The sequence below is a fragment of the Calonectris borealis genome, chromosome 15 (assembly GCF_964195595.1).
Source record: "Calonectris borealis chromosome 15, bCalBor7.hap1.2, whole genome shotgun sequence".
NCBI classification, from domain to species: Eukaryota; Metazoa; Chordata; class Aves; order Procellariiformes; family Procellariidae; genus Calonectris; species Calonectris borealis.
Window position 1 is genome coordinate 20132144 of NC_134326.1, and position 13560 is coordinate 20145703.

Consider the following 13560-nt stretch of genomic DNA (forward strand, 5'->3'; position numbering starts at 1 on the left):
CACCGCGGCCCTCCCCGGCAATTCCCACGCCGGCGGCCCGCCCCGCGGCCGCGGAAGTTTGCTACGCGGGGGGGGGAGGGGGGGAGAAAGCGACTCCGCACCGCGGCCCCCGCCCGCTCCGCGATGGGCAAGAACCGTCTTTTTGACGCAGGAGAAATGGCAAATTTTAAGTACGTCATTAATATGGCGCCAAAAGCTTTTTTTTTTTTTTTTTAAGTATAAGCTTATTTTTTTTTTTAAGGTTGCAGCAGCGGCCCCGTGTACGCCTGTGCACAGCGCGGAAAGGGGGAGCGGAGCGGGGTGGGGGGGGGAGAGGAGAGGAGAGGAGAGGAGGGAAAGAGTGCGAGTGTGTGCGTGTGCAGGGCCGGCGGGACGCCTGCGGGGCGAGCGGGCTCCGGGCGAGCGGCGCTGGGGCTCCGGGCAGCGCCATGGGGCCCCGGCGGCCGGCGGGGGGGTGAGGAGCGGGGCGGGCGGGCGGCGCGGCCCGGGATGGGACCGGCGCTGGCCGCACCTGGCCCTGCCGCTGCGCCCCGGGGAGGGAGAAGGCGCAGGAAGGAAAGAAATTGAAGATTTGGGGCGGCCGAGGAGGGGGGTGTGTGTGTGTGCGTGTGTGTGTGTGTGGAAGCGCCGCCACCATTATCCGTCCCCGCTCCGAAAGTCGCTTCCCCGCCTCCCTGCCGGAGCCCGAGCGGCGGCGGGGCGGGCGGCGGGGCGAGGAGAGCCTGAGGAAGTGCGGGGTAAAAAAAGAAAGAGAAACAGGCGGGCAGGGCTCGCCCGGCCGCCGCGGAGCGGCCATCTCGGCTGGGAGCGGGGCCGCATCCATGGAGTTACCGGGCGGCCGCTCCTGAGGAGGGCCCGGCCGGCGCGGCCCCGGCAATGACACCGGATTGAGCCGGCGAGGGGGCTCTCCCGGCCGGGGACTGCGGGAGCATCCCCCGCCCCCCGCCTCCTCCCCGCCCGTAACCCGAGAGACAGGCTCAACTCTTGGAGGACACTCTCCTGGCAAAGGTAAAGGCTCGGCGGGGCTGGCGTCGGGAATGGGCTTATTTTGCAGCGGATGGTTATTTTGCAGCTCCCCCTGCTTTGCTTGTATTTATTTATTTTTTTTTTATTATTATTTTTTTTTCTCCCTCCCCCCCGGCTGCGAGGCGGGGGATGTGCAGCATTTCCAGGGGTGGATTGCGCATGTTGGTCACTCTTGTTTTAAAGTGTACGAGGGAGGCAGCGGGAATGTAAACAAGAACTTTTAAAGGGTCGGCTCGCGGCTTCGCCTTTTTATTTTCCAAATTAATGACTGCGGCAGAGGCTGCCCCGCGCCCTGCCCGCCGGGGGGAGGGGGCGCGCACGGCGGCTCCGCGGGGCGATGCACAGTACCGGGGGGCTCCGGGGCTCCGCGGCCGGGCAGCGCTGCCGCGGGGCCGGTTTTGGTGAGGGGGAGCGGCGGGCCCGCGGGCGCGGAGCGCTGCGCGGGGCCGGGATGGCGGTGCCCGGGGGCGTGGCGGCTGCCGGCTCCCGCCTGCCCTCCCTCCCCACCCGCTCCCGGCCGCCGCGCCTCGGGGCTTTCCCCGCCGCCTTCCCCCGCCGCGCTGCACCGCTGGGTCCCCGGGCTGCCGGGCCCGGGAGGTGGCCGGCGCCCCCCCGCCGCCCGCATCGCCCGGGCCCGAAAACATCCCCCGTCCCCCCGCGCCGGGGGTCCCGCGGGGCGGCTCCCCCCCACCCCAGCGCCGAGCCGGCCCCCTGCGCCCCGGGCTCCCTCCCTCATCCCCCCGGGGGGGAGCCGGCGGGGCCCGCACCGCCCCCGCGGCCGCTCCTGCCCCTTCCCCACCTGCCGAGCGGGGCAGCCGCTTCGCTTTTGGGATGCGGGGCTTGCAGCGGGGCTGGGAGCGCCTTACCTGCCGCCCTGACCCCGCCGCCCCCCGGCTGCTCCGCTCCTGGGGATGGAGGCAGCCACCTGGAAGTTGGGAAGCGCTGCAAAGGCAGGGGGGCTGCTGAAGGGTCAAGCTCAGGTGCAGTTAGGGGGGAAGAAAAAAAAAAAATCTCTCTCTTTCTCCATACCTGCACATCCTGAGCGCTTTTTGAGTGGGAAGGGAAGGATGGCATTCACAGGGAAAATTCCCAGCTCCTTCTCTCAGCACCGACAGTGAACATTGTTTACTTACGGGTTTGAGCCTAGACCCTCCTACTGCTGGGACATTTCTAAGAGGGGATTTTGCTTGGGAAAAAATCAATGGTCTCAGCCTTTCTCCCAGGGGTGAGGAGCCCGGCTCTTAGGAATGGTGTTTGACCTTTAAGCATTTATTGGCTACTGAGGTTAAAATAAGCTTGAGATAGAAGTAAAAATAGCTTGCAGAAAGGTTAAATCAAAGGTTAAATTTGTTTTTCCTAGGAAAATTGAGGCTGATGTCCAAAAATGAAGGCTTGGGAGCAAAGGATGGGAGGGTACATGTTAGGTCTGTAGGCAGGGAGATGCAATTCATTTAAAGTATTGGTGGCTGCTGATAGTGTTTGACACCAAGTTCTGAAAGTTGGTGGATGGGTGGTCCTCAAACTAAGGTATTTTAAATAAGCTCTGGTCTTTGCCTTTCTCTGGGTATGTGGTACAAAGTTTGGAGCGCCCATAGCTCCTGTTGATTTTCCTCTGAGTTGCGGATGCTCAGAGACCTGCAGGATGGAGCAGCCGACTGCGGGTGAAGAGTCGTGCCCTGTGTCCCTGCCCGTGCCCTGTGTCCCTGCCCGCTCCCTCCTGCCCGAAGGCAGGGGTGGCCCCGAGTGCCCGCAGTAACCTTTCTGATTACCTGTGCTCTGTCTGGGCTTGCTGAAGAAAAAATGGATAATTAGAGGGTAACAAATCAGAAGAGGCAAGCAAAGTTATAAATGTGAGTAGTAAAGAAAAAAAAAAACCCTTGTAGATGTGGAAAAAGGCAAGGCACAGGAAGTAAACGAGGGCTTGTTTTGTTTTAAATTTAAATGAGATTAGATTTTGCCCCAGGGAATCAAGACAGCAAGCAGAGTTGCTGTGGAAGAGAGGAGGAATGGCGCTCTCTTCACCTGGGCAGTTGAGTTTTTTTGTTGAAGATGCTGGAGCTGACCGCAGCCTGTGGAGGAGGTGGAGGCGCAGGGAGCCCTGGCTGGCAGGGGCAGGCTCCTGCTGCCCAGAAAATGAGTGTTCCTGGCTACCAGGATCGTGGCTTTCTGGATTTACACTTTGCAGGGTTATCAAGGAGGTTAAGAAAAGAGCAACGGGGCTTCCCCTGCGATGTAAGGGCTGTGCACCAAGATTTGCTGACGATCTGTTGGCACAGCCGATGCGCATCCTTCGGTCAAAAAGTTTGTTCTGTTATTGTGAAATTGGGGCTGTGCCTGCATCGGGCAATGCTGCTGCTCTCTCAGAGCCTCCTATAGCAGCGCATGGCTCCAAAATTGTTAATGAGAGAAGGCAATCCGACGAGGACAACCCTCCTAGGGTATAAAAGCTAGGACCTTCCAACCCTCCACCCTTCTTCTTATACTTTCTAACAACCTGCTGGTATTCCTAGACAGAGCAAAGAAATAGTTAACGCAGAGGGGAAGCGTTGATGAGCTGCCCCTCGACTCCACGTCACCCGCCCGGGCACAGGCGATGGGACAGGGGGTCCCTGGGAGCGGGGGTCCCTGGGAGCGGGGGTCCGGGCTGGCCGGAGCGGTGTGCATGCCGCTGGGGGCACTATTTTCTGTTTGTGTTCCTATTTCTGTGCTGGAAGAACAAACAGGGAAGTGGTTTTTCTGCAGTCTCATTGCAGCTCACAAACAGAGCACAGAATTCAGCCGGTGTTGCTCAACTGTCACAGCGTCAGAGGTGACGGCGCAGGGGGACCGAGCGCGGTGCATCCCTTAACGTGCGGATGAGCGCTGGGAAGAGGTGATGACCAAATACTTTTTTTTTTTTTACTGCAACTTCTGCAGGTTTCTGTGCCTGTTCCCCGGGTGCACAGGCATGTATGAATTTCTCTAGTTTGCTTGCTGCAATCCAGAGTGGTTCATCCTTGCAAACAGCCCCTGCAAATGGTGCTGTGATGCCACCAGGAGCTCCAAATCCCACGTGGACTTGATGTTTGCAGGGAGCTGGGGAACGTCAGCGGATTCCCCAGAGCATGAGGATCCTGGAGGGATTCGCAGAAAGCGAGGACTTCGTCGGAAGCAGTTGTTTGCTGGCTGAAGGCTGGATGAGGCTTTTTGGGGTATAGTGTGCATGGGAGCGTGCACGCAGGGAGCAGTGCCCAGGTGGGACAGGAGCTCAGGATCTGGGCACATGCCTCTCTGCGTGGGAAGAGTACTGCTGCCTTCACTTCTCCCAGGTTGCATGGGCTGGGCAAAATTGCATCTCCAAAAGCTCCTCTTCAACCCTCCCCTGCTGTGAGGCAGGACCAGGCAGCCTGAGGCCATCATCTCAATTTTACCACCAGTCCTGCGGCTAATTTGTCCAAGGCCCGAGTGATTTACATTTGTTTAGGCTGATGGAGGGCCATCATCTTCCTTGGCTTAGCATTTATCTGCCTTTCTCAGCTTAAACAAAGGCAATGCTGAACATGTGTTAGTTTGCAAGCAATTCCGTTTTCGGGTTTCCAGGCATTAGCGCAGGGCTATGCCTGTGGATTTGAGTTGCAGACACTTCAGGGGGATGTTCATTTGTTTATAAAAGAAACCCACATCTGTTTCTGTTTGAATTTTTTAAGCAAGCATACATAGAAACCTTTCTCTTGGTTTCTGGCTCTGTAAAAGCTAGATTTTGGGCCAAGTTTGACCTAACGGTGACCTTTTCAAAGTATTACAAATTTTTTTGGTATTTGTTTATGACTTTAATAATGATGCCATGCGGGGAATGGGTCAGTTAAAGGTGAAATTAGCTTCTAATGTAAACAAAGGATTAATTTTGGAGCAGAGACCGTATTTTGTGGAGACTTTAAATTGTTTAGTGGCACACCAACTGAATTGCTCCTGAGAGCTTGCTCCGTGCGAGGCTTGGCGGGGCTGGAGCTCTGGCCCTGGGAGTGCGAGGGATGTGGGCACCGGGTCCCCTGCGCTGGGTGCCAGAGGGGTGTCGGGAGCCGATGGCTCACCCAGCCGCCATCAGACTTTATAACCCTGTGCTCCAGGTGGGAAATGGCCCAATTACCCTTCTCCTACAGTAAATTCCTCTGTTAAGTGCCATGTGGTTTACTACTGTTTGGCTACTCAAGAAGATGACTCCCTTGGAAAACAGCATCTTCTTAACGCTGCCTGGAAGTTAACCATTTTCTGAAAAGGTCTGGTTGAGCCCTGTGGTTTTGGCCCCAAATTTTCCTTCCTTCAGGCACAGAGTACCTTGTGGGCTGTTGTGTGCCATCCTCTGCCCAGGCAGTGGTTGCCTTTCAGTGCTGCTGTGTTAGAGATGTCCGTACTTTGCTCAAGCCAGAATTTCATTCAGAGCAATTGAAGTGCCATTTGGTTCAGAGGATGCTGACTTGGATCCTGCCAAACAGTGGCAAAATGATTTACTGAAGTAGAGCCACTGTTTTACCTGCAATGTGAACCACTTCTGTATGTGAATATAAACTCATACGGTTACATAGTGAGCGCGTAAAAGTGCGTTGTGTAGGTAGGTGTAGGACAGGAGCGGGATGCAGGGACCAAGTTCAATTAAAGGGATGATCAGTGCATCTTCTCACATATATATCAGAGCCAAAACCAGTCCCAGCATCCTGACACCTGTGCTGTGCATTAATCATATACCTCTTTCCCTCCCTTGGAAGGAGAGTGATGTCAACGACACTGGCTTGCTGTAAAGGCAAAGATGGGGAACTCTGGAAATCTCCCTGGCTGTCAGTAGCATTCCTTTGCTTCAGCTCAGGTGTTTCTTTTCCCCATTGACTTTGGCTTATTTAATCTCTGTGACTAGGAACTCCAGAATCAATAAAAGCATAGCTCCAGCTTTGTGGTCCAAAAGCCCGTTTGCCATTTCAAACCAGTTGGAACCAGTTTAAAAGGTTCAGGTAGAATTTCCACTAAAAGTAAATAAATTGCAGTTAGAGCTGTCTTCAATATCATTTTCCCCAAGCAAAATCTAATGGCTACGAGGCTGGTTTAATAACATCCGTTTCCCCTTGAATCACTGGGGGAAAGTATTGATATTGCCACATTCTCAAGGAACATTTTTAATCATGTTTTGACAGGGCAATGCCTTACCACAACACTGATAGTTAAAATGTTTATGATGCTTTGTAGCATTATCCCTTATAATGGTGTGATAAAACATAGCCCATATATTGTAAAATACAGGCATTGCAGGGGTTTTATATGCTTATGTGGAACTTTTCCTGTTGTTGGGGGGAAATGCTCTAGCCTGCTACCCAGTCTGTGTGCTGCTAGTACCTGCTGCGACCGAACCACACAAAACCAGTGTTTTATTGTCATTCCCACTTATCACTTGCGGAAGCAGTAGTGTACATGCCATGTTAACACCCTTGGATTCTTGCAAGATGTCTCAGAAAGTACTAGGAAGGTTTCCACAAGGTTAACATTGTTTTCTGCAGGTGTATGTTAGCTCACAGCCTGTTGGATAGTTGTCCGGTCCATGCGTAGCACTTTTCCAGCTCCCAAAGCCCTGTGCTGGGGGCTGCATTGATCAGCCACCAGCCACATTGGTAAACTGGGGTCTTCAAAAGTTAAAATTTATTTTTTCTTTCTCTTTTCTTTCTCTTTTCTTTCTCTTTTCTTTCTCTTTTCTTTCTCTTTTCTTTCTCTTTTCTTTCTCTTTTCTTTCTCTTTTCTTTCTCTTTTCTTTCTCTTTTCTTTCTCTTTTCTTTCTCTTTTCTTTCTCTTTTCTTTCTCTTTTCTTTCTCTTTTCTTTCTCTTTTCTTTCTCTTTTCTAGCACCTACTAGTACAGGTATTTGACTTTCAGCTCCGAGTGCTCAGTTCCCGAGGGGTGAGTTCAGGAGAACCTGCTGATTTCAAGCGGTTCTGTAGCTTGTTCAAAGTCACAAAGCAAATCAGCAGCCGAGCTTGAAATGGGTCTCCTGTCCTCCTAATTGGGGCGGGGGTACCCGCTGCTGTGGTTTTGTCTCCGAGAGGATGGAGAAGTCACAGCAGCTGTGCAGAAGCCGCTTGCTCACCCTGCCGGGAGCTGCGGTGCTGGCGGTGCCGGCGGGGGGCTGCACGGCTGTGCCAGAGCAGGCAGAGCAGCTCTGGGTGATGGGAAGCGTGCTTCAGGCTTGGCTAGCGCGTGTGCTGGCTGTGTGACAGATACACCAGAAGTCTTAAAAGAAGTAGATACCACCTGAGTGGGAAGATGAGTCAGAGGGTAAAACCCCGGGCTCGTTGTACACAGGGGTCCTCTTCAGCTCCGTGATGCTCGGACTTCCCCTGCAGACATACTGAGAGTGCGCATAGTTTCCATTCTTCTGTCTGTGCCCTTCTCAAATTTGCAGCCCAGACAGGTAGTTTACGGGATGTCTTTTGTTCCCTCCAACAGCACCACGGTCTGTGGTGGGCCGTCCGCCGTGGTGGGCCATCCGCCGTGGTGGGCCATCCGCCGTGGTGGGCCGTCCGCTGTGGTGGGCCACCCGCCGTGGTGGGCCATCCGCCGGTGGCCATGCTCTTGCAGAGGGAGGGACATTTGGTTGTGAATCCTGCATGGGCAAATTGCTGTGCAAAGCTGAGTGATCAACGTGTACTCACTGTATCTCCTAGGAGCGGGGAAAGCTGGTAGAGAGAAACTGGCACCCTTAAAGTTTAAAAAAAAAACCACTATGAGGATTGTTTTCTTCCTTTTTTAAGCCCCTGGGTAGTTGTCTGTCGTGAGGGTAAGTACTGGCTGGTGCTGGGATAACCTGTGTGCAGATATTCAGAGATAACAGTGATTTGGTGCTGAGATGAGTTTCCTGGGCTTTAAGTGTAATGTTCAATTTCTTTTGTTACAGATGGAAGAAAAACGACGCAAGTACTCGATCAGCAGTGATAACTCAGACACCACTGACAGTAAGACCTTTAATTCAAGGCTTTGAACAAGATAACTAAGCAATTCACCTCCAGCAGGGAAAACGCTTGAATAATTACTTTGCAAAGAGTGGAGGAAACTGCATTTACTGGGAAGTCTCTGCACAATGAATTGTGCGCTGGGCTGGGTTTGTCAGAAATGCAGCAACAAGCTGATATCAATTTAAACGCCCCGGCTGTGGCTCCTCTTAACTGATGAGAGTGTCTGCCTTGTGTGAGGAGTCTGGGCGAGGGAGAGCTGCTGATTGCAAATCTGCTAACGAAGCAAACACTCTTTGTAGACAAGTTGTCCTTTCCTGTGAGCTGCAGCCTGAGACCGGTTAGCTCTTGAGTGAGTTGTATTGGGGAAAAGGGAAGTTTTTACTGGAGTCAGGGTAGAACCGGCGCCTTCTTGTTCCCTTCTTGCGAGCTGAAGAGTGATGTGGGAAAAGGGATAAGGCTCAAGCCAGCAAAGCTGGCAAGCCCATGCTTGCTTTTCAACATCTACCTCACTTCATCCTCATTCAGGAAAGCACAGAAGCATGTGCTCAACAATAAATGTGCAAATGTGGTGAATTTTGGCTATAAATAGAGCGCTTTCCTCTCCCACTTATTCCAGGGTTTCACCCACTGCAGACGCAGCGCAGTGCCTTACTGCTCAGTACCCTCGAGGCACTAGTCTTCTAATCCCTTGTCTGGGCTCCGGAGTTTCCTACTAGTTGCTCTTGGTGTCTTACGAATGTCAGAGTAATTTCATCTGGGCCGTGCTGGGAATTTGTTCTCCACGCTTTACAGGATCTGGCTGCTGGATATCCGAGAACGAAAGGGACTTCGCTAAAGACACTAAACTTCTGGGCCTTTTCCTAACAGGATGATGGGGAGATTACAGGGGGTTATGGAAAGGCTGATCTTGCTGGGTTTGGCTGCCGTTCCCACAGCTTTAGCCAAAAAAATTGTCAGCATGACCGGAGTTTGCACCGCTACAGCCGACGGGAACCTGCTGTTTGGCTGCCGGAGGGGACCCCCGTCCTGCTGGAGACCGGGGGGGGTCTGGGGGCTGAGCCCTGCCTACGGAAAGTGTTTCAGGCTCTGTCAACACCGCTCGCTTCTCGTAAAATAAAACATCTCTATCTCAGAAAGGGGTTTGTTTTGGAAGCCGTGCTCCAAACTTCCCGTCTCCTAATCCCCAGATGCTCAAAGGCTTACCAAGCCGAGCCACGCTAGCTGGCTTCCCTGCCTTTCGGGGGTAAGGCATCTTTAATCACGGTATTAAACGACATGGCCTTATCTCTGTTGGGCTTGGATATTTATGCTGTAGGTGATATCTAAGCTGTTGACAAATGCTCTCCTGCAGCATAATTGTAAACAAAGTGATGACCTTCTTTTTTATGCCTCCGCCAGGAAAGGATGGTAGTGGCATGTTACCTTAAGTCTACATAGCTGTAGCACCGCATTGTACCTTGAGAAGAGGGGGCAAGGTGGAATTTATTGACTGGATCTCTCAGTATAAACTGTGGATCTGCTGCTGCAATGCTTTGAGCTCGCCGAGTAAAGCAGCGTTTCCCGGGGACTTCTACTGTGGGCTTTGCCTACGCAGCCCTGTTACGTACTGACATGATAAAAAAAATGCATTTATGAGCAGCCCACTTTAATGAGATCTAGCCTGACGCTGGAGCCAGAGGAACAGCTGTCCTTTGGGAACGACTGATGCCATCAGATCTGGTCTTTGTTTTGTGAAGTCCAAGAAAGTACTTTATCAAGTAAAGTTTATCAAGTGAAGACTGCAAGGTGAACTAGTGCCTCTTCCCCTGCGAGCAAAAATAGGCATGTGAGATTTATCTGGGCTCGTGAGGGACTCAATTGCCTGAGCTGGCAGAGGCCGGGACATTTCCCACCACGGTGGTAACCAGGACAGCCCTGGTGCCTTCTGCCAGCTCGGCTCCTGGCCAGAGCCCCTCCTGAAGTCCTCGCGTTCGTGGCTCCATCGTGTTTGGCAGTTGCTTATGTGCATGGTGGTGGTTCCTCCTATTCAGCCTTCCAGAGATAAAATCAGTGTTAAATAGGCCTATCGATAGTTAATTTGTTGCACCCTACGTGCAACACATTTTTATATAGTGGAATATAAAACATTCCACTACAAAAACATTTTTATATAGTGGAATCTGGGGGGGTCCTGCTATACAGAAGACGCACCGGTCATCATTATTATAAAAAGATTCCAGTAATTACTTTATTATTACCAAATACATACAGCTTTTTTTTTTTCAGTGATAGTAATACATATGGGTTGGAAATAAAGATTAATAACATAATGGCCCCAGGACATTTCAGGCTTTAGCTGCCCTTGCCTTCTGGAGGTGGTAACGGTGGTGATGATACTGCTCCGGGCAGGATTATGAGAGTCCATTTGTAATACTCCCAGAGTAAAGTAATCCCAAATCCCAAAGCAAATGCTCTCTTACTACCGAAAACTGTAAAGTGCGTTTGCTCGGTGTGCCCTGTTGCGCGGTTCCCACTAGATGCTGAACTGCACACAGGCGTGGAAATTATTAGTCCTGGCATGGGCAGAGGAGTTCTACCCAATTTGGTCAGTATGTTTGACCATGGGGTCTGAAGCAGTTCAGATGCTTGTCTTTAAGCATCCTTGTTAGAAAATTTTTGGTCTTATCTCCTTAATTCCGGATCCCAGTAGATTCCTGATTCCAGGAATGAGCCCTGGCTCGTTCCCTCTTAGAAGCCGTTCTTATTCATGACTTTGGGTTTCTCATTTCTGATGTCTGCATTTGAAAACGGTGTTTTTAAATTTCAGAGGCCTCCGTTTCATCATCTATAGCAGCAGGAAAGTGATGTTAATCTATTTTGGTGAAGTATCCTGGGATGTGCACAAAAATAATGCCATGTCAAGGTACTATTGCCTCTTAGTGTTGACCCAAAGTGTTGGTTCAGGCTGTTGTAGTGGGAATGGGGCTGGTGACAAAGATGCGGAAAAAACTTTGTCTCTTTTCCAGGTAACCTGTCTCTGTTGCCTCATTGCAGGTCACACCACGTCTGCCTCCAGATGCTCCAAAATTCCGAATACCAAATCCACCTGGTCCCGGCAGAAGGAGAAGAAGCCCTCTGAGGTACGTGGGCTTTTAGGCTTTCGCCAAAGAAGAGTTTTCCCCCGGGGCCATGCTTGCCCAGATGTGGTGGCAGCTGGCATGCCCACGGCTGGCTGTGGGCGGTGGGTGCCAGGACAGGGCAACCTCCAAGAAGCCAGAGCCCACGCTGCAGAGCCGCAGCTCCCGCCAGCGGTGCCAGCCGCAGCCTCGTGCTCAGCTCTCTGGGAGAGAGCAGGCGGAGGTACCCAGCGGGCATCTCTGATGAGGGGTGGGGGGTCCTTGTGCCCACTCCGTTGGGGTCCTTGTGCTCACTCCATCCCTGTTGATGCACGTGGGGAGAGGTTGAGTTTGGTGGGATTGGGAGGTCCTACAGTATCGGGATGGCTACGTGCTGAAGTTCCCGGTTTGGGTGCCTGCCTGGATGCCCTTTCATTAATGGCACAGGTCATAGCACTGGTGGCTCGGTGGCTTGGAGGCTGCTCCCTGTGAAGAAGTGGGAGGTACAGAGAGCCGTGAAATGAGAGACAGCACAGCTGAGTTGCGGATTATGTTGTGTTGGTTTGCTCCTGTCACGGGGCTCAAGGGCATTAAGCTGAGGTCGTTGGCGTCTGACCTTGCTGCAGGGTTTTCCCTCACTCCTAGCTGGTACGGGCAGCGCTGCCCACCCCTGGGCATTGCCCAGGTTGCCCCTGGGTGCCGGGTCTGGGACCGGCTCGGGAGGAGCTGTGTTTCCCCAGGACCGTGCTGGGCGGGACGATGCTGTGCCCTGTTTTCCCTCGCGTGCTTCGGATACATTTCCACTGGACATGGAAACTATACGAGGCATGAGCTGCTGTTGTAGCAACTGCAGTGTTTAGCGGTGGTCATCTTCGTTTCAAGAGCAGCGTGAGCGAAGCCAGAGGGACATTGTTCTCACATTCCCTTTCCTCTGGACCGAGGTCCGGAGTCAAATGGAGCTAAGTTTAGATGCAGGTGGCATGGCTAATGCCTACTCGCAGGCTGTAAACTTCCCAAGCCCCCACGTTACGCCTCTGCTGAGGCTGTGCCCCGGTAAGCACAAACCTCTCTAACATCCTCCCTTTGCATCAAGCTGAGTGGAGATTTTGAGGTTTTCCTGTGGTCACTGCCTGAATTACAGCTGCACTTAGTTCTTACCCCTCTGACAGATTTACATTGATGTATCTTAACGTGTTGGCGGTGGATAGAGACTTAAAAAGTCCGAGATGTTTGTGCCTGGGGTGAAGAGAGGGGCTGAAAAGCTGTTATTACCAGCTGAGGTAATTGGAAACACTCCAGAGAGCAAAGAACCAGGGGTGCAGATGTCACTGGCTGCTGACAAGGCTGTCGGAAAGTTGTGCGTTAGGGCTGGTAATGTCATTTTTTGGTTATAGATGTGTCTCTCGAAATGGGTGGGGGGATGTATTCTGTGAGCTGAATCCCCCACTGAAAAAGTGAAGCATTTAGGGCATCTCCTCCTCCTGGGACACCGTTATCCCCTCTCTGAAATAACTGCCCATCCCTGTGCCCGGTGTGTCCGTAAAGGCATCAGATTAGCCGTGTAGGTGCCTTCAGGAGTCCCGCGGAGATGCCCGGCGTTAGACCTGGTTAGATGCGCGAGGGTGTGACCCGTGTCACCGACCGTGCCACACGGGCCACCCCGCCGCTGCCCAGTAAAATCCTCCTCCAAAAGAGCCTGTGTCAGGAGATCTCTTTCTGCATCGCTGGTACAGACACGCTTTTGTCTTTAACATGAATTAGCTTTATCAGCCAGCTAGGAGTTTACCTGGCTGCTAATGAAGTTGCTGGATATAAGTCCAAGACTCCAAGTGAAAATGCTTCTGCGCTTTATGAAGGATGGTCAGACCTGGATCCAAGTTTTGCTGCTCTGCAACAGCTGGAATGAAAACTAGATCTTAGTCCACGGCACCGGGGGAGACGTCAGATGTGGGGCCTGCGGAGGCCAGGCTTGTCCCTCTGCTTCATGCTCCATTATGCCCAGAGGATGGTTCTCAGTGAAATGTAGCTCTGGAACAAATAAAGTGGAGCAAAAGCTTAACAGTGCCCAGCTTAGCAACAGTTGGGACAGAAAGTGAACCCCGGTGGCATATCTGAAGTGAAACTCCAGGGGAATTTGGGGAGGCGATGTGTAATTACTCAAATTGGAGTTTGGCCAGGATGTTCAAGCTGACAGACCATCTTTTACAAAAGCGTGGTGGGAACCTGAGCAGATGGGAGCGGTCCAGATCTCAGCTGTGCTCCCCTTACCCCGCATCTCCCCCGCGGCCGCTGGCATCCGGGTCTGCTTGAATTCAGCTCCAGGTGAAACCCAGGGGTCAGGAGAGAGTGTCCCCAGTGTCCCTGGGGTTGCCCCGTGCGGCAGTCCGAGACCTGTAGCGGTGCATGGTCATGGTTTGGGGGTCACTCCAGTGAGCGCCGGTTTATGGATTTCCTCTACGACAGCATCTTCCA

At 52.6% G+C, this 13560-nt stretch overlaps 1 protein-coding gene across 5 annotated transcripts in view; it reads left to right on the forward strand.

The window, feature by feature from the left end:
- The window catches only part of JADE2 (jade family PHD finger 2), an 84210-nt gene continuing 70650 nt past the window's right edge, over positions 1–13560 (forward strand). Inside the window, exons 1-4 of one of the 5 annotated variants that reach the window (XM_075164588.1) lie at positions 1–1008; positions 3769–3898; positions 7936–7993; positions 11027–11112. In XM_075164588.1, coding sequence (XP_075020689.1) covers positions 3882–3898; positions 7936–7993; positions 11027–11112 — 161 coding nt within the window. In that variant the 5' untranslated portion in view covers positions 1–1008; positions 3769–3881. The other 4 variants (XM_075164585.1, XM_075164583.1, XM_075164587.1 and 1 more) reach the window with 4 other exon arrangements.